Consider the following 20,589-nt stretch of genomic DNA (forward strand, 5'->3'; position numbering starts at 1 on the left):
AAACAAGTCACCTAGGCATCAGAAGGCTAGTAGAGCAGGTAATATGCTTGCCTTACAAACCAAATTACCTATCAGGATTTAATCATTGTACTGCATATGGTCCCTCAAGCTTCTCTGGGAGTGCTATTTTGGCACAAATTTAGGAGTAAACCTTGACCCAGGAGGGGCATGGCCAAAAAACAAAAACAAAACAAAACAAAACAAAAAACAACCAAAAACTAAAACAAAAATAAAATGAAATTAGTCGTCTGTATTACCCAAGCCAGTTGGAAATACTGCTATATTTCTATTTATATTGAACAGGCAACAGTACCTCCATGACAGGCTTGATTGAAAGGCCAGGCCAAAGTTTCAGTTTCCCTGAAAAGAACCAACCTGTTAAACTTGACAATACCTGGAAATACCGCAGACGCCAACTTGGGTAGGGTTAGGATCCCACACTCTAACTGCAAGCCATTGGATAAGGCACTACCCAAGTGAACCTAACCCTAGAAATCCCCGATATGCTACTTGCCTATCCCTACTGCCTAGTGTTTGAAAACTGAGTGGGTGTTAGAGTCCAGAACTCAGATTCCGACACCCAAAAGACTACCAGGGAGACAAGCAGTAATGTGAAGCCAAGGGCGTTTATTCCAGCTTGCTGGAATCTCCTAAGAAATGAGGACCCCGAGAATGGCTCACCTGGCAAATTTAAAGAGGCACCAAGGTTCAGTCCAGGGGATTCCTGCCTCTGGGTAGTTGATCTTTAAAATTATTGGTCCTTAGTACAAGATTGGGCTAGGACTGGTTGTAGTTCAAATATAGCCTTCAGACAGACAGCTGGATGGCTGCAGCCCCCAGACCCAGGATGTATCTGGCATCTGTCAGCTTTTTAACTGTTAGCCTTCTATAAATGTATTTCCTGGCATTTACCCCCTAGGGCCTGGTTCCAGGAACTGGCTGTTCTCTGGGCCTAGTCTTTCTATCTAAAAACTGCAGCCTGTCATGGCTGCACTTAGGCTCACAGCTAAGTCCAAAGCTGGGTTTACAGCAGTTAACTTCCTCAAGCAAGCAGAATACAAAAGTCAAGCAATATTATTTCTAATATTATTTCTAAGCAAAGACACTGCATATTCCAACATCAGCATTTAGGTTACAGTTAATTCTAAACCTTAGATTCTAACATGGGACCAATCATTTTAAAACATTCCTCCTTGCATTAGCTGTTAATTGCTCAACTGTCTTTAAAAGGGCCTTTGAGTCTAAGCTCGGAGTCACCATTTTCTCAGCAGGTGGTTCACCCCAGTATGCTAGATTGAAGGCTCTGATAAATGCACCTTGCTATTGCAAAAGAAAAAATAAAACAATTTAAGAAAAAAATTTAAATAGTCTTAAAAAGTATAAAAGTTGTTCATGTATTCAAGGGGATTACGATCAATACATCTTTAAGGGGTGATGATAATGGCAATTGGACTGGGACATACCTCCTGTAATGAACTACTGCTGTTAAAAGTATAACAAGGTAAAGCCTAGCATTTTAGAGAGAATCTCTCTCTCTTTCTCTCTCTCTCTCCTCCTCTCTCTCTCCTTTTCCTTCTCCCTCTCTCTCTCTCCCTTTCTGTCCCTCTCCCTCTCCCTCTCCAGCTGGAGGTCTGTTTTCTCTGGGGTGAGGACAGACAAGTTGACATAGTTGGAAAAGAGTCCCAGAAAGTTCCTTTGGCACCCTCAAAGAAGCAAATTGGTCAAATGTGGGAGTCCTCCCATTTCCCTTAACTTCAGAAAAGTGCTTAAATTTGCTAAAACAAATTATGTGTCTGCTCAGGAATTGTAAGTTGTTCCTCTTCTCTGGTGTTCCTTTTTCCTGGTGGCACTTTACAATGGTAGAAACAGAAATGATTAAACTCTGCCTGTTGTTTTCACAGCGATTCAAGTGATTTATTATGCCTTATTTTATTATCTCTATTGTTTATTTTGTTCCCTCATCCTGATTGAAATTTTATGTAAAAAATGAGTAGCCATTCATATTACTCAGTATTTACACAGAAAGAGTACAATGGAATGTTCATAGAAATTACTTAGAAAAATATATTTGTATTCCTTGATTGCTTCAGGTTAGGTATTCTGATTCCATTGTTACCAAAGATGCTAATTAGATTAACATTTTAAATATTTCTTGGGAAATTACCTCAGAAATTGATGTTTCTATTAGCCAGCCCAAGTGTGGCTACAATAGAATATGAGAAAAATAACCCAGCTAAATTAATTTATCAAAACAGCTTTCACAGTCATTCAATATAATCTGCCAATATTAAAACAGAAGTTGAATTTTCATAAGGATCTTATCATACCGTAAATAAATAATGATCACTGGTAAATAAAAAATGAAGTAATCCCTGAGCATGAGGTGTGACCCCAAAACAATAGTGCAGGAGTTAAGATACTTGCCTTGCATGCTGCCGACCCTGGTTCAATCTCAGGCACCATATGGTTCCCTGAGTTTAGAACTGGGAGTATCTCTCAGCATACTAGATATGCACAATACCCCCCCAAAATAAAGAATACTTAGGGCTGGAGAGATAGCATGGAGGTAAGGCATTTGCCTTTCATGCAGAAGGACGATGGTTTGAATCCTGGCATCCAATACGGTCCCCCGAGCCTGCCAGGAGTGATTTCTGAGCGTAGAGGCAGGAGTAACCCCTGAGCGTTGTCGAGTGTGACCCAAAAACCAAAAAAATAAAAATAATAAATAAAATAAAGAATACTTAAGTATTCTATCAGTCTGTTAGATAAAGCTACCTTTTTTATTTTTGGTAGGAGGGAAATTAATTCATTCAAATGTTGAGTACCAATTCTCCTAAGAAAAGTATGGCTTTCTGGTAGCACCTAGTGGAGAACATGACAGACATATTTGGGGGATCAAAGAGCTCCCGTGGGTGCCTCGAGATGTAGCTTTGGGGATAGGTCACCTCATTCCATCTTGGTGTCTACCTGCAACACACAGGATGTTAAGCTCTACTGTTAGAATCAAAATTCACGAAACTAAGCACACTGGGAGCTGGTAGGAAAATCAGGTCTTTGCCCTGTTTTGTTTTCTTTGTGTATGCTTTTGTTTTGTTTTGTTTTGTTTTTTTCAACTAGCCCAGTGGGCCAGAGAAATAGGTAGGCAAAGAACTAAAGCTATGGGCCTGGGGTCAGGTGTTCCCAGAGCATCTGAGGGCAGGTGACAGTTTAGCAAACATGAGACCAAAAAGTGACGACAATCAGGCAATCAAGGACAGCAATGCTATAAAATATAAAAGTGCCGGGGGTTAGGCAGGGATCTTGTGACTTTGCAGTCCACATATGTATGAGTGCCGAATCCCACATTGCAATATCACCGAGGTGATCTTGAAGACCTATATAACAGAGGGGAAAAGTCCCCTTTGCCAATTATAGCATGCTGTGAAAAATAAAGGGGAAGATCATGCATTGCAAACTCCTACCCTTTTTCCAACTCGACACTGTAGAATGTCACGTATGCATCCAAATCACTCAGAACTTACAGTGTGGTGCTTTCTGACTGTTTTTCCATGGGCGAGCAAAGTTATGAACATGACACTATTTTATTCCAGGTGATTATGTGGTCATGACGATCTACTTTGAGTTGAGTCGAAGAATGGGATATTTCACCATCCAGACATACATTCCTTGCATACTGACTGTGGTCTTGTCCTGGGTATCGTTTTGGATCAAAAAAGATGCAACACCAGCAAGAACTGCTTTAGGTGAGTGGCAGAAAAAGGCTTCTAACACTTTGTGTCATTTTTTTTTCTTTTTAAAAATTTAAATTTATTGAAATCATAGTGATTTACAAAGTCCTTCATAGTTGGGGTTTCATACATATAATGAAAGAAGGCCAATCCCACCACTACTTTGACTTTCCACCACAAATGTTCTCCAGGTTCATGCCATACCACTCCCATACTCCCTAGCTTTCAGTATAACACGTCCAACTTTGTGTCATTTTAATACAGAATTCATATGAATTTATTAAACTTATAAATTTACTATTAAACATATAAATGTATTAAAATTCAATGAAAGAGAGTTAGTTTCGAGGCAACTTAAACTAGTCTGAGATTGTTTAATGAAGCCAATCAAGATTATTCTTTATAGCCCTGGATTCCATATGTCTGACTTAAATTAAATTCAGAACTCAGAATGAATCAAGTTCTTAGCTGAGCTCCAAGAATGATGGTGTTGTCAAAATGTCGGTATATTGGGACCAGAGTGATAGTTCCATTGGGAGGTTACTTGCTTTCATACAGTCAAGGTAAGTTCTATCGCCAGTATTCCCTAGGATTCTCCCCTTCCATCCTATCCCCACAACTGAACTGCACCAGTTGTGGCCCCAAAACAAACTAATGTCAAAAAATCTTGGAATCTGCTATAACCAAAAATTTCATGATGATGTGGTAGGGCAAAGAACTTGCCACCCAGCTTTGATAACTAAAGACACATTGTTGGTGAAATAGTCTCAATAACAGAAGTTCTGTTTGTCAGAAGCAGCTTTCACCAGAAAATTGTCATGGGTTTCTGCTGTAATTTGTCCACTAAACCTCAATCTTTTTGTGAATTTTCCTCTGGTCTCAAAAGCACTCTAGACAAAACGTTAAGAAACACAGCTTTATATGAACGTGTTTTTTAGCAGGGTTCCTTTCCGAAACACATTCTGCCAAACTTCCAACACTGTCATTTATAAAAATTAGAAAGGTGAACACTTAATAGAAAAGATTTTTTTTAACTAAAAACAATTCATTCAGAAAGGAGAATTCTGCCTCGACTTAAAATCTTGCAGTTTCTTTTATTGCTTTGTGCTTTCTTTGTATTTATTGGGGATTTTGTTTGTAACAACAAAGTACAATTCCAGCAAGATAAATTAGCTAAAAATCCTTGCTGTGGCCCCTGTTATCTTTACTTTAAAAAATACACACAACAAAAGAGAGAGGGGAGGGGAGGAAATATCAAATCTGATATGTTTAGCTGGATCACCAACTAGACTGACCTTAGAAATAAGGAGTATTTTGACAGCTTTTATAGAAAGCCCATGAGTGGGAAAACAGCAAGGAGAGTTCTTGCCTTCCATGAAGTTGACCTAGGATTGATCCCTGAGCACAGCCAAGTGTGACCAAAAACCCCAAAAATTAATTAAATAAGACCCAAACCAATATTTCTTCTTCTCCTTCAAACTATGTTGATAATGAAACTGGTATTTTTTACTAAAGTTTTGGATCTTTGGAATTATTTCCTTGGGGAGGACAGAATCCTAAAGTTTAGTGAAAAATATCTATCAATTTTATAGCCAACACAGAATTTTTGTTTTAGTACCATACTCATCTGCAATGAGGAATCACTCTTAGGGGGATCATAGAATCATCTGGGGTGCTGAGGATCAGGTGCAAGGCATAAGCCCAACCCACTGTATTATTTCTCCAAACCCAAATTTTTTCTTTAAGTTCAACTGGGGGCAAATGATAAGCTCTGAAGCTTATCACTGGCTTGCAGTGAATGCCTCTAGAATCTCCTATTAAAAACTTCAAAAAAAATTCCTTTTTTCTTATCCTTTTTATCCCCAATGACAACAGAATTGATATCCAATCTACAACAAGCTGTAAAGTGGAGACCAGTTACACTAGTTTTCTGGTGGGTAAAGGAGGGAGATATGGGATACATGCTGGAAACAGGGGTGGAGGGAGGACAACACTGGTCACTATGTACCATAAATAATTCTGTGAAAGATTGTAATGCACTTTGGTCACAATAAAAATTTATTAAAAAAAAAAAAAACCTTCAAAAAAATCTGCAAATGAAGGGCCAGAGCAATAGCACAGTGAGTTGAAGTCAACCTGGGTTCCATCCTCGGCATTTCATATTGTCTCCTGAGCCTGCCAGAAATAACTTCTGAGCACAGAACCAGTAGTAACTCCTGAGCACTGTCAGGTATGGCCACCCTCAGAAATTCAAATAATATTTTAAAGGAAAAATTGAAGGATTGAATTATAAACTTGTAATAAATACATATCTTATAGAAATATGTCCAGGAACATAGCTCATCATTTAGTATTTTTGTGGAAAGCCCATTTCATGCATGCGTTTTTTAAAATATAAATTTTTGAGGGGCTGGAGTGGTTGCACAATAGTAGGGCGCTTGCCTTGCACACATCTGACCCAGGACGGATCCTGGTTCGATCCCCTGCATCTCATATGGTCCCAGGAGTGATTTCTGAGTGCAGAGCCAGGAGTAACTGATGAGTGTTGCTGGGTGTGGCCCAAAAAACAAAACTATAAAAGAAAAATAAATAAATTTCTGAGCCACACCTAGTAGTGCTAAGGGGTTACTCCTAGCTCTGCACTCGGAAACTATTCCTGGCAGGTTCAGTGAACTGTATGGGATGTCAGGGATCAAGCCCTGGTCAGCTGCGTGCAAGACAAATGCCCTCCCTGCTGTGCTATCACTCCAGCCCCATTTTTTTTAATGAATCACCATAAGAAACAGCTTCAAAGTAGCTCATGATTGAGTTTTAGTCATAAAATATTCAACACATACCTGCACCAGTGATCCCCAGTTTCTCTCCCACCTTCCCCCTGCATGGAAAATACACCTATTCTCTCTCTCTCTCTCTCTCTCTCTCTCTCTCTCTCTCTCTCTCTCTCTCTCTCTCTCTCTCTCTCTCTCTCTCTCTCTCTCTCTTTCTCTCTCTCTCTCTGTGTGTGTGTGTGTGTGTGGTGTGTCTTTGTCTGTCTTTCTCTCTGTGTCTTTCTCTGTCTCTCTCTTCCATTTTTTTTCCTTCTAAACATCACACATATATTTGCAAGCATTGCAATAGAGAAACAATTTTTTTATACATGACTTCATATGACTGAATGCCGAGAAGGAGGTCCGTCCAGTATCTTTCTCACTAGATGTCCACCCTGTGTCCTTGACTGTCTCCTGGGGGATCCTAGCTGGCCACTGACCAGATCAGTGTTGGAGCCACCACACAAGGGTTCTGTGGCAGTATTGAATGTTGCAGCAAAGCAAAGAGAAAAGCTACTATGTCACTCCCTGAGCCTGTTTGACCATTTTTCACTTCTGGTAGAATCACAGTGCATGAGAAAATTCAATTCCCTGATTCTGGGGTTCATGACTCCAGCCTGTCTGTCTGTCTGCCTGTCTGTCTGTCTGGGAGCTAATGTCTCTTATAGAAAAGACTCCTCTCCCACACCGTCTCTCAGTCACTGTACTCTCTCACATTGCATTGTCTCTCTCCCTTTGATCTGATGTGATTTTCCTTCTAAACTCTCCCTCACCTGTCCACACACTGTCTGCATTTCTGCCAGAGTCCCAAATTCAATCTCTAGCATTGACTCACAGGCGTGAAATGGGTCAGATTCAGAACAACACGGATCTGATCTGCCTCCTCATTAATCCATGATGGAATTGCAAAGCCATCCGTCAAAGCCTCATTCACCCAAATGCCTAAAATGCGCTAAGCAGGACACGAGGTGACAAATAAGCAAAGATGAGCAAAATGTAGTTTTGTTCAGAGAAATCACACCTCATTTCAGGAGGACAGACAAGTAAAAAGACAAGTCATGAGGAAAACAGGAAACCATGGGGTCCAGGCAGTGCAGGATGGGGGCATAAATCAGGCACCCCTAAGCAAGGTTTTAGCTGGGTCTAGAATAAAGTAGAGGTGCTTAGAGGTCAGGACAAGAAAGGAAGCAAATGGTTGATGAGGCAAGACAAAAGTGAGCTGTGAAACAGTCAGATGCCTTTCCATGTATTCATTCAATCATTGTCCAATAAATCTGGGAACTGGAAAATATAGCTTCATTCTATAAAATTCTAGAAGGAAAATGGCAGACAAAGTCATTTTTGGATGAGTGACTACATTGAAAGATATGGACTTAATCCAGGCACATTCAGTTCACCATGAGGATGAAGAGTGGGAGAAAATTGCTTATGAATTGTGCACCAGGTAAGGTCCTCATCTTGCATATGACCAACCCCACATTGGATCTGAGCTAAGAGTAATCCCTAAGCCCAATTCAGTGAAACCCTCCACAGGAAACAGAGAGGAGCTGGGAGACAGACTAGCAGTTGAGGTACATGCCTCTTGCTTTCCTCATCTGAGTTTGATTACTGGCACCACATCTTTCACAGAACATGGTTCTTGGGGCCCATCAATCTGATTGGCTGAGAATCAATGGGGGGGCCCCAGGGCCTTTTGAGCACCATTTGAGAGGCCCCTAATTTGGAGGCCATAACCAAAGGACCCTATGTGGTGTCAGGACTCAAACCTGGGTTGGCCATTGCAAGGCAAATGTCCTCCCGCTGCTGTCCTCTCACTCCAGCTCTGCCCCTGTGTTGCTTGAATTGCAGACATTAAAATGCCACAGAGTAGAGTGTGTCTTCCATGTCGGGGAGTCACAGAAAGATTCCCCAGTGGCCCTGGCTCAGTAGCGGGGTGTCCTGGGGGCAGCTGTGCCAAGTCTCTCCCTATTGGCCCCAGGCATCACCACTGTGCTGACCATGACCACACTCAGCACCATCGCCAGGAAGTCACTGCCTCGTGTGTCCTATGTGACGGCCATGGACCTCTTCGTGACCGTGTGTTTCCTGTTTGTCTTCGCTGCCCTCATGGAGTATGCCACCCTCAACTACTACTCGAGTTGTCGAAAACCCACCACCACGAAAAAGAAAACATCGGTGAGTGAGTAGCCAGTACCCTCTGGGTGGGCTAGGAGGCTAGTTTGAGTCAAAGAAATATCAGTTTTGGCTATTCGTGGGTGTTTATTCTTTCAAATTAATTCCAGAAGTGTTCAATCCATTTCTTTGAAGAATGTCGTGGGTATCCTTAGAGGAATTGCATTAAATCTGTACAATGCTTGGGGAGTATTGCCATTTTCATGATGTTAATCCTCCCAATCCATGAGCAGGGTATGTGTCTTCATGTCCTTGTATCCTCTTTATTTTTTGCAGCCATGTTTTGTAGTTTTCTTTGTAGTTTTGTTGTTTTCTGTGTAGGTCCTTCACCTTTTTTGTAGGTCCTTCACCTCTTTAGTTAAGTTGACTCCAAGGTATTTGAGTTTCTGGGGTAAAATGGGAATGGGATTGTTTTTTTAATGTTCATTTCTTCTTTATCATTATTTGTGTATAAGAAGGACATTGATTTTTGCGTGTTACAGAAAGAACTACACTAACAACTATCATGACAATGGTAGTGAGTGAGAGAAACAGAATGCCTTTTTGAATACAGGCAAGGGGTGAACAAGGAGGGAGATGGGGGAGCATTGGTGGTGGGAAGGCTACACTGGTGAAGGGGGATATTCTTTTTTTTTTAAACACCTTAATTACATACATGATTGTGTTGTTTGGGTTTCAGTCATGTAAAGAACACCACCCATCACCAGTGCAACATTCCCATCACCAATGTCCCAAGTCTCCCTGCTCCCCAACCAAACCCCCGCCTGTACTCTAGACAGGCTTTCTATTTCCTTCACACATTCTCATTATTAGGATAGTTCGATATGTAGTTATTTCTCTAACAAAACTCATCCCTGTTTGTGGTGAGCTTCATGAGGTGAGCTGTAACTTCCAGCCCTTCTCTCTTTTGTGTCTGAAAATTATTATTGCAAGAATGTCTTTCATTTTTCTTAAAACCCATAGATGAGTGAGACCATTCTGCGTTTTTCTCTCTCTGACTTATTTTACTCAGCATGTAGATTCCATGTACATCCATGTATAGGAAATTTCATGACTTCATCTCTCCTGACAGCTGCATAATATTCCATTGTGTATATGTACCACAGTTTCTTTAGCCATTCATCTGTTGAAGGGCATCTTGGCTGTTTCCAGAGTCTTGCTATGGTAAATAGTGCTCCAATGAATATTATTTTTAAAGGAGTATCAGCTCCTTTGAATATCAGCTAGAGCCTATTCTCATGAACTATGTGAGCAAGACTCTGAAAACAGGGTTATTGGACTTTCTCCAAACACTTACCTCCTCCCTACCTTCTCATGAAATTGCTTCTAGTGGAGTTAGCCTATCTGATGCCAATGTTGTTGGCAGTTTTCTCATCATTATGCATTTTTTTTTGCAGCTATTGCATCCAGAACCTTCAAGATGGATCCCTGAGCGTATAAGCCTCCAAACGCCTTCTGTATGTATCAACTTGCAGGTGAAAATATTTATGAGGAAACACACTAAGATTGCATTTGTCACGGGTCCTTCCAGATAAATTGACTTTTTTTTTAAAGAATAAAACCTAGAAAATGTCAGAGATCAGGGAAACGTTCATACTTATTCTTTACCCAGAAGTTAGAATTTATAAGATAGATAGACATCCTCTGGAAGGGAGACTTCATTATGATCTGTAAATTGTTTTAGAACCAGTCTTGTAAATTCAAGTTTCTGGTCATAAATATTCTCTTACAGAGTCATTAATATCCTTCAGATTGTATCATAAGGTCAAGATTGATGTCTCAGGCTGTCTTGCTGGTTCCAGCTTTACACATACAGTTTTGTCTACTCCTAAACTTAATATGAATCCCTATTTGCCAACTGGCTATTTGGTTTTGACCAAATGATGCTCTCACACCTCTCCCCCCCCCCCTCTCTCTCTCTCTCTCTCTCTCTCTCTCTCTCTCTCTCTCCCCCCGGGGTCTCAAGGCCAAGCCATAAAACAGCTCCTACAAAGTACCCCCCAAGGCAGGTTTTTGATTATTATTAAAGCTTAATATTTTCCAGTGATCATTGTGCCATGTTTGTGAATATAGTTTAAAATTTTTATGCCCTTTCATTTCTTTAAAGAAGCAGCCCAGTAGGCATATTTTAGTTACACTAACTTGCTATTTCTTGGAGCTGCAAATACAAAATATGAAGGATATTGGCCAGGTTTGATTTTATTTTTAACTTTCACTTTCTAGTTGTCAATTGCAATTTCTTGTATCCCTTGTGGCAGTACTCTCCCACCCCCTCAAAAGGACACAGCTTCCCTTTCTTTTAAGGAAGTGCTTAAGAGTTCAACACTCTGATCTAAGCATCAACTTAGTTATCCTTAACAACCCACCATGCTTTGAGAAAATGGAGGTTTGGAGAAAATAAACCCTACAAACATCACCATATGTGACAATTTTTAGAAACATCTTTTTTTTTTTTTTTTTTTTTTTGGTTTCTGGGCCACACCCAGCGGTGCTCAAGAGTTACTCCTGGCTGTCTGCTCAGAAATCGCTCCTGGCAGGCACGGGGGACCATATGGGACACCGGGATTCGAACCAACCACTTTATGTCCTGGATCAGCTGCTTGCGAGGCAAACACCACTATGCTATCTCTTCGGGCCCTAGAAACATCATATTTTTGAGGCACCCAAATTTTGGTCAGGGTAGGGAGTGTAGTTTGGGCTACATCCATCAGAGCTTAGGATACCATATATGGTGGAGTGCCAAGGATCAAACTCAGTCATCTGCATGCAAGGAAAATACCCTATCCACTTTACTATTACTCCAGCCCCTGAGGCTTCTTAATTTTTAATATCTGGCTAAATAGACACTATTTGGATGGAAAATATGTTTTAATGTGGGGACCAGAAATATAACAGAGAAAGTAAGGCAGTTGCCTTTCATGCTGTGGGCTCCAGTTGAACCCCAGGTATTTTAAGTAACCTCTTAAACACTGTCAGGAGAGGGAGAGAAATGCATCTTTAAAATGCTGACATAAAGTCACTTTTACCCGAGTGTTGATTCCACTGATCATTTCAACCCATAGATCATAGGAGGCTTTCAACATGCTAATCAGTCAGTGACTTGTATCTGGTGCCTGTCTCCCACATCTGTAGGAGACTATCATTGGAGCACTGCTGAAGGGGAATCGTTAGGCCGTTTTAATAGCTGTGGGAAGCCACTGTGAACAGGCACATTTTGCCAGCAAATGCTTCCAAATAGATGCAGGCTAAGATGGAATGGGAAGGTGGGGGGTGAGGGGTTGAATGACAGAAAGGAATTGGACAGAATAGCCAGAGACCCGCAGAGTGCATTATCACGCACAGCCAGGGGCACGAGGATGGAGAGAGGAATATTGATTGCCTCGATGTCAGTGGCAGAAATGATACCATCAATAGGGAGAATCACTGAACATAAAGAAAGAGATTTCCATCAAATACCCCCAAAACATCATTTTTAGAAGAGGAAGAGATCCATCACAATCTTAAACATGAGTGCTGCCATAATCATGTAACCTTAAGCTACAATTAGAAAAATTAAAGATAGAGGGAGAGCAGCAGGAAAGAGGGTTAACCTTGATGAAAATACATGAGAAAACAATTCACAGCCAAAAAGGATGTCAGGCCCAGTAAGAAAAACCAATCAGGGGCCGGGCGGTGGCGCTAAAGGTAAGGTGCCTGCCTTGCCTGCGCTAGCCTTGGACAGACCGCGGTTCGATCCCCCGGTGTCCCATATGGTCCCCCAAGCCAGGAGCAACTTCTGAGCGCATAGCCAGGAGTAACCCCTGAGCGTTACCGGGTGTGGCCCAAAAACCAAAAAAAAAAAAAGAAAAACCAATCAGAATACCCTCGAATGTCTTAGTAATCAGATCATTAACAAGCATCCAGTCCTGCTCTAAAAGAATTAAGGTTCCTCGTCGCCACAGAATGAGATAGACATGAGCAGCCTTGGAATAGTGGAGAACATGGATATACTTTGGGTGAATAACCCTGTTGCATTAATTATTAAGTATCAAGTGTATGGTGTATGGATGGCTGGTGAAGCCTTTCTCAGCCTGGCCTAGTGCTTGTAGCCCCTATGGCCTGGAAGGTCTGTAGGTAACAGGGTGATGGTGAAGAAATGATCCACAGGCAGTCAGATGAAGTTTCAGGAGACATAAGCTTTATGATAAGGCCCTATCCACCATGTGCACATTCCTCACATGGCCTCTAAGCTAAGCAGCCTCTCTGCACCCAGTTTGTGTCTCTGATCTCCTTCCTTGCTGCTTCTCTCTCTCTCTCTTCCTTGCTGCATCTGCCCTTCACCCCTCTTTCAAGCCACTCTTAACTACCAACCACAGACCCCTTCCAGCTGTGGGAGGGTCTTACTATCCAGGTAAGATAAGCAAGAAGTTAGAGGGATAACACAGCCCCAGTGTCTTTGGGCCTCAGTTTCTCCACCATGCAGTGCTAAATTGAGCCCCTCTGGGTGCATGTGCAAATATGCCTGGAAGCACACAGAATCCAGACGCCTCACAGGCAACCAGGATGCATCGGTCACATCACGATCTAACTGGGAGAAAGATGAACTTAAGATTCATTAGTTAAAATATTTATGATGAGAAAGAGCCATGCAAAGGCAACATTTATGTGGCTCTTTAGGGTTTTTCATATTGTAAAATGGAATTACATAAAGGGGAGTTTAACATATACAAATCAATTAGACATAATATACCATATAAATAGAAAGATTAAAACTATATGCAAAGAAAGTGTTTGATAATATCCAACATCCATTCATAATTTAAAAAAAAACCTGTAGATGCCAAAGAGATAGGTCAGCAGTAGGGCATTTGCCTTGCAAGTGGCCAAGCCATGATCAACCCAGGTTCAATCCCTGGCATCGCATATGGCCCCCCAAGACTGCCAGGAACGATTTCTGAATGAAGAGTCAGGAGTAACCTCTAAATGCCACCAGGGATGGCCCAGAAATGAATAACCCTCAACAAAATAGGCATAGGTAGAACTTCCCTCAAAATGATACCCTTTATAACAAACCTAAATCAGTATCATTATTTATGGTGAAAAACTGAAACCATTACACCTGAGATCAGGCAATGATGTCTGTCTACTGTCTTTCCTTTTATTCAATAAAGTCCTAGGAGTCTTGGCTACTGCAATCAGGCAAGAAAAACAAATCAAAGGTATCCAGATTGTAAACTTAAAAGTTTCCTAACCTTTAGTTAGGGAAAAAGTTAGTTCCCTAACTTTTATCCCAGAGAGATAGCATAGCGGTAAGGCATTTTCCTTGCACACGGCCAACACAGGACAGATGGTGGTTTGAATCCCAGCATCCCATATGGTTCCCTGTGCCAAGGGCAATTTCTTTTTTTTTGGGGGGGGGGGGGTTTGGGTTTTTTTGGGTCACACCCTGCAGTGCTTAGGAGTTACTCCTGGCTGTCTGCTCAGAAATAGCTCCTGGCAGGCACGGGGGACCATATGGGACACCGGGATTCGAACCAACCACCTTAGGTCCTGGATCAGCTGCTTGCAAGGCAAACACCACTGTGCTATCTCTCCGGGCCCGCCAAGAGTAATTTTTAAGCACAGAGCCATGAGTAACCCCTGAGGGCCACCGGATGTGAACCAAAAAAAGAAAACCAAAAAATAAATAAAAATAAAAAGTCAACCGATCACAATTCACAGGTGACATGAAAAGAGTGCATTCAAAAGCTCCTAGAAACTAGAAGCTACAGAGTCAATACACAAAAGCCTTGCATTCCTATATGCAAAAGATAAATCAGATGATAAAGAAATTAAGGTGTTTGTCCCAATTTAAAATAGTATCAACGGGAGGTCAGCTACATGGAAGTCAAGTAACATTACTGCTAGACTATCTCTCCAGCCTGCCAGCCTCAATAATTTTAGCCTTGAGAGCTGGGATTTGATTCAGGATGGAGCACATGCTTTGGAGATATGAGAGTGTGAGGCTATGAGGTTTTAAGGCCCTGGGTTTAGTCCTAGTACTGCAAGTTACCCTCCCTGCCCTTCAGCCTTAGAAGAATAATTCTAGTGGTCCCCAAGTGGTTCTCTCTTTCTCTCTCTCTCTCTCTCTCTCTCTCTCTCTCTCTCTCTCTCTCTCTCTCTCTCTCTCTCTCTCTCTCTCCCTCTCTCTCTCACACACACACTAAATTAAAATTTAGAATTAGAGAGATAGTACAGCAGAATAGGCATTTGATTGAACCTGGGTTCCACCCCCAGCATCACACATAGTCTACCCCCTGAGCCAGCCAGAATTAATCCTTGAGTACAGATCCAGAAGGAAGCCCCATACACCCCAGGGTGTGACCCACCTGAAATAAATTTAGTTTGGGTGACCAGGCTCAAGTAGTAGAATACATAAATGTGTGAGGGCCTAAGTATGCTGCTCTGGCTCTCAAGCATATCTGACAACTCCCCACCCCCTCGCCCCCAATTTAAAAAGGGGTGGGGAAGAGTTAGCCCTGAGTTAATGTAACCCAGTTTGGGAATGTTCACACTTGCTTAAAAAAAATAAAATAAAATAGTATCAATGGGACCAAAGCGATAGTACAATGGGCGTCTTGCACGTAGCCTTCCTGGGTTTGATCCCTGGCATCCCAATGAGTTCCCCCAAGTCTCCCAGGAGAAATCACTAAGCACCACTGAGTGTGGCCCCAAAACAAAACAAAACAAAAATAGTATCCAAAAATATCAAATGTTTAGGAATCAAGTTAACCAAAAATGTGGGAGATTTATATCATGATAACTTTAAATTGCTTAAGAAAAAGATAAAATAAGTCCTTAGGAAAATGGAGAAAATATTCCATGCTGATGGAAGATGGGATTGAAAGATTTAATATTGTTAAAATGACAATCCTAAATACAATTCCCTATCCTAATTCAGGTAACACTCTTCACAGACCTAAAAAAATTAAATTAAATTAAAAAAATGTTTGTATGAAGTCAGAAGAGACCATACCCAATGTTAAAATCCCATATACATGGACAGTTAAATTTTGATAAAGAAGCTGAGAGCATGAAATAGAATAAAGATAGACTCTTCTTCACATGGGAGTGGTAATATTTGCTCGTCACTGACTATCCCCCTCTTCTCATGTTTCCTGATTTCCTTGCTATATGTTTCTGATCAATAAAATAAGCATTTTCTCTTAAAAAATAAATGCCTTCTTCAACAAATGGTGCTGGGAAAATTTTATAGCTACATGTAAGAAATCTAAGCTCAATCCATATCTCAAACCTTACACAAAAGTCAATTCAAAGTGGATCAAAGACCTAGAGATCTAACCAGATAAAGGAAATTAAGGAAAACTTTGGCAGAACAAAGACTTGCAACTCAACACATCTTCAAAAATCTGATATCACTGGCAAAGGCAACAAAATAAAAAATAAACAAATGGGACTACATCAAATTAAAGATTTTCTGTGTGGCAAAAAAAAAAGCCAACTAGTTAAACGGAAATAATAATTTCATTCAACACTTCTGATAAAGGCTTAATATCTAGAATAGATAACATATTCACAAATATCAACAAAACCTCAATCAAAAAATGGGGAGAAGAAATGAACAGAATCTTCCCTGAGAAAGACAAATAGATGGCTAATAGGTACATGAAAAAGTGCTCAGCATCACTTATCATTAGGGCAATTCAAATCAAGACAACATTGAGAGATTATCTCACATCAGTATAACAGGCACATATCAAAAATAGTAGGAACAATTTGTACTGGCAGGTATGTGGTGAAAAAGGAACTCTCATTCCCTGCTGGAGAGAATGTTATCTGGTTCAACCACTGTAGAAAATGGTATGGGTAGTTCTCATGAAATTTAGGATTGAGCTGCCTTTTGATCCAGCAATTCCAATTTTAAGTAGCTACTCCCAACACTTGAAAATATTCATTCAAAAGAGTACATACAAACTATTATTCATTGCCGCACTTAGTATGTTAGCTAAGATATGGAGTAAAAAATCCTAGATGTCCAACAGCAGATGAATGCATTCTGAAGATGTACTCCATAAACACAATGCAGCTGCCTAAAGATGAAATCATACAGTTTGCTGCAACCTGGTTGGAACTAGAAGATAACATGTTGAGTGAAGAAGAAAGATAAGCACAGGATGGTCTCATTTATCTGTGGTATAAAGAATAACTCGATGAGGAAATATAATGGAATAAAGGGGGCGATGCCTAGGTCACCCTGAAACCCAAATATTATGGAAGAGAAGGACAGAAATCAAGGTGGTAAGGAAGATTATGATAAAGGAAAGTAATGGGGGAAACAGGTCAGGAAACAGGAACTGTTCTGTTAAATTACGTATGTGGTAAAGTGGCATAGCTATACATCCAAAATATACACTAAACAACACTGGAAACATGAGGTATAAGCTGCAGCCATCCAACTTTGTACTGTGCCTGTCAAAGTGACAAGCAAAGAGATGAGGAATGTCACAGTATGGGGCACTAGTTATGGGAATTGACAATGATGGTGGAATTGGTGTTAAAATATTATATGCCTAAAACTCAACTATAGTAAATAACCGGTTCTATAATTAAATTTTTAAAATGTAAATCTCCCTCAGATAAAGACACTGATCATTTAAAGGGGATCCCAAAGAGTCACAGCATTGTATACTTTTATCAGCTCCATACTGGTTTCTGTCTCTACCTAGCTAGAAACCATTCAAAGTAGAGGGAAAGAAAGAAAAGGAGTGTGTGTCTCCTTGTAAGAACAGTCAACTCCAGGAGGTTTCCACACACATTCTGGTGTACTGACAGGCACCCCATCCTCTGATAAAGGCGCCAGGCAGCCAGTGGGAGACTGGATTTCCCGTAACCCCCATCCTGATTCCATCCTCACAGTTTCCATGGACCACAGCCTCCAGTGTAGCCAAGCAACACCAACAAAACCCAGACATCAAGGCCACTCTGATATTCACTTCCTTGGTATTGTTGGGTCAGATTTTTAGAAACGTGCTCTCTTAACAATCTAGGACTTATTAAATGGATCGATTTCAGACAGGCCCCATGACTGCATACCACTCATTCACCAGGCAGAGGCTGCTCCTCTCAGGACCACACATGTCATGTCATCATTTCTTCTCTCATCCATACCACATTGACTTTAACATACCTGGAAGGGATCTTTCAGAAGCAAAAATTATAATTATTCAATCAGACACATTTCTGATGATGTTCTGGAGGTGCCAGGTATACCTTTCTCTGAGCCCATTTCTTTTTTCTGAATTTCATGCCCAAGATGATTCTCCCCTATTTCTTCATTTTAAACTATTAGTTATTGGGGGTATCATCCAGTGTATCCCTCCACCATTCAATATATGTTCCATTTAAAATTTAAGGGATAATCTGGCATATGTACATCTTTATAAAAAAAAAAAAAACTAACAGCAACTTAGGCAGACCAACACATGGAATGCTTAACAGGCACTTGAAAATGTTCTCACCTTCTTGAGCAATAATCTGACAAATGCATGTCTTGGAACTATGTTGAACTTCTTACGTTGGATATACAAAGATTGAATGAAAGGGCTGGAGCATAGCACAGCAGGGAGGGCATTTGCCTTGCATGCAGATAACCCAGGTACCATCCCCAACATCCCATATAGTCTTCTGAGCCTGCCAGGAGTGATTTCTGAACATAGAGCCAAGAGTAACCCCTGAGCAATGATGGGTATGGCACCAAAACATAATAAAACCAAATCAAAGATTGGATGAATCCCCTCTACAGTTTGAGATAGTGGAGGCATAGGGCATTGTCCCCAATCTAATGGACAGAGACTATGCCTGTTGCTTCCTCGACCTCGGTTGGTTCCAATGTGTCTCAGAACTTTGTTCTTCCTCTTTCTCTGCAGAACTACTCTCTTTTGGACATGAGACCCCCACCCCCTGCCATGATCACATTGAACAATTCCGTGTACTGGCAGGAATTTGAAGAGGCCTGTGTCTATGAGTGCCTGGATGGCAAAGACTGTCAGAGCTTCTTCTGCTGCTATGAAGAGTGCAAATCCGGATCATGGAGAAAAGGCCGAATTCACATCGACATCCTGGAATTGGACTCATATTCCCGGGTGTTCTTCCCTACAACCTTCCTGCTCTTCAACTTGGTCTATTGGGTCGGATACTTATATCTCTAAATTATTGCTTTCACAGGGATGTATGAAGAGCACTAGATCCCACCGACTACCCCCTCCCTTTGCCTCCAGCCCTCCCCAGATCAGTAGTGACCAATTGGAGTAGCTAGGAAGGACACTGCTCAACTGATAGAAAACTAGCCCTTCCCTTCGAGTAGCCTGGGAATCTGTGGCACATGTTTCTATCATGTATTTCACACACACACACACACACACACACGCAAACACACACACACACACGTTTCTTGAGTTGTCAGTGATTTTTCTTGCTAATCCCTTATTGAATCCGTAGTTCAGTGATGTTTACAAATGGTGTCTGGATCTTTGGAACTAGCTGCTGATTATCCTGGCAAAGAAATCTGTGCAAAGTACAAGCATATATGTAAGATGCTCTCTCAGGCCCAAACTCCTGTTGTATGTTCCCTCAACACCAGTGCCCAGGTGTGCAAAACCCTAGCTGACCCTTATTCAAACCTCTGTCCTACGTACCACAGGGCAGTGTGATTTCTCAGCTGTGGACAGCAGTGAGTTTCAATCCAGTCTCCCCTCTCTATGCCTTGTTCTGCTCTGACACCATCATAGCATTCTAATCCATATTCCTTCATCCTAGGCCTTGAGAAGAGTTGAACCTTCATCATCCACAAGTGCCCTACTGAGGGAAAAATTCTGGTTTTCAAAATTCACACATTACCGAAAGGAACAAAGTTGATTAGGTCTAAAAGATCAAGAAGCTATGACTTGAGTCTTAAATGACTGACAGTTGGGAGAATTTGCACTCTGGGTTCTTGAAGTAGATGATCTTGACTTCAACATTGTAATTTAGCAGAGAAGACTCAATGCCAGGGCACGTGACTTGCTGATAGTGTTATAGATTCTGTGATTCTCTTAATTTTGCAAATATGTATACAGCATTCACAAGCCTTTGTCTCGAAAATGTATTCAGAATGTGAAAGAAATGTAGATAGAATTTTTAAATGTTCTTAGAGAATATCAATTTTCAAATCAAATCAACTTTGGATGCAAAAATGGGTAATGACTCTCATCAATGGTATATTTTGATGAAGAAAAATTATTTTATACTTTGAAATATGAATACATAGCAAATCCCAAAGAAAAATTCCCTGAAATTATTACTCTTTTGATATTTTTGTAACACAAAATCAACTTGCTTCTTGAAGTCAGTTCTTTGTTATAACTGGGTAACACTATGTACGTCACAAAACTCTTCAGAAGCTTCCCACTGTGCATAGGAAAAAAAATTCTCTCAGCTCATTAATAATGCTATATGGCAGCATCACCAAAATTTTGGTACTATAATCTCTGTACTTCTCATCGTTCTCATCCAGAAAATTGCATTGATCTGATTGGAATTCATAGTATTTTACCTTCATGAATGATTGTACTTACTGTTATTACTCAGAAAAGAGATATAAACAGTATAGAAAGTATGTGCTGTTTCACACAAGTTACTGGGCACATACAGATTGGAGAATGAAAATAGAAATGGTTCAGTGGATGGGTGTATTTATTTTCATTAACAGCTTCATATTTCCAACTAATGCAACTATAGTCAGATATAAAAATCAAGTTTTTCAAGGTTGTATTTCTATGGTGTGAAAAAGTGGCCACTGTTGGTCTTTCTGTCATTTTACTGGCTTTGGAGCTGATCAGTTCTGACTAGGGAATTCTGACTATTTA

General features: G+C 40.8%; 1 protein-coding gene across 1 annotated transcript in view; it reads left to right on the top strand.

The window, feature by feature from the left end:
• GABRG3 (gamma-aminobutyric acid type A receptor subunit gamma3) overlaps window positions 1-20,149 on the top strand; it is a 444,985-nt gene extending 424,836 nt beyond the window's left edge. The window contains exons 7-10 of the mRNA XM_049782695.1: window positions 3,591-3,743; window positions 8,514-8,710; window positions 10,105-10,164; window positions 18,613-20,149. Of these exons, the coding sequence (XP_049638652.1) occupies window positions 3,591-3,743; window positions 8,514-8,710; window positions 10,105-10,164; window positions 18,613-18,894 (692 nt within the window). The 3' untranslated portion in view covers window positions 18,895-20,149. The remainder of the gene's footprint in view (window positions 1-3,590; window positions 3,744-8,513; window positions 8,711-10,104; window positions 10,165-18,612) is intronic.
• The last annotated feature ends 440 nt before the right edge of the window (window positions 20,150-20,589 follow it).

The sequence above is a fragment of the Suncus etruscus genome, chromosome 11 (genome assembly GCF_024139225.1).
Source record: "Suncus etruscus isolate mSunEtr1 chromosome 11, mSunEtr1.pri.cur, whole genome shotgun sequence".
NCBI lineage: Eukaryota > Metazoa > Chordata > Mammalia > Eulipotyphla > Soricidae > Suncus > Suncus etruscus.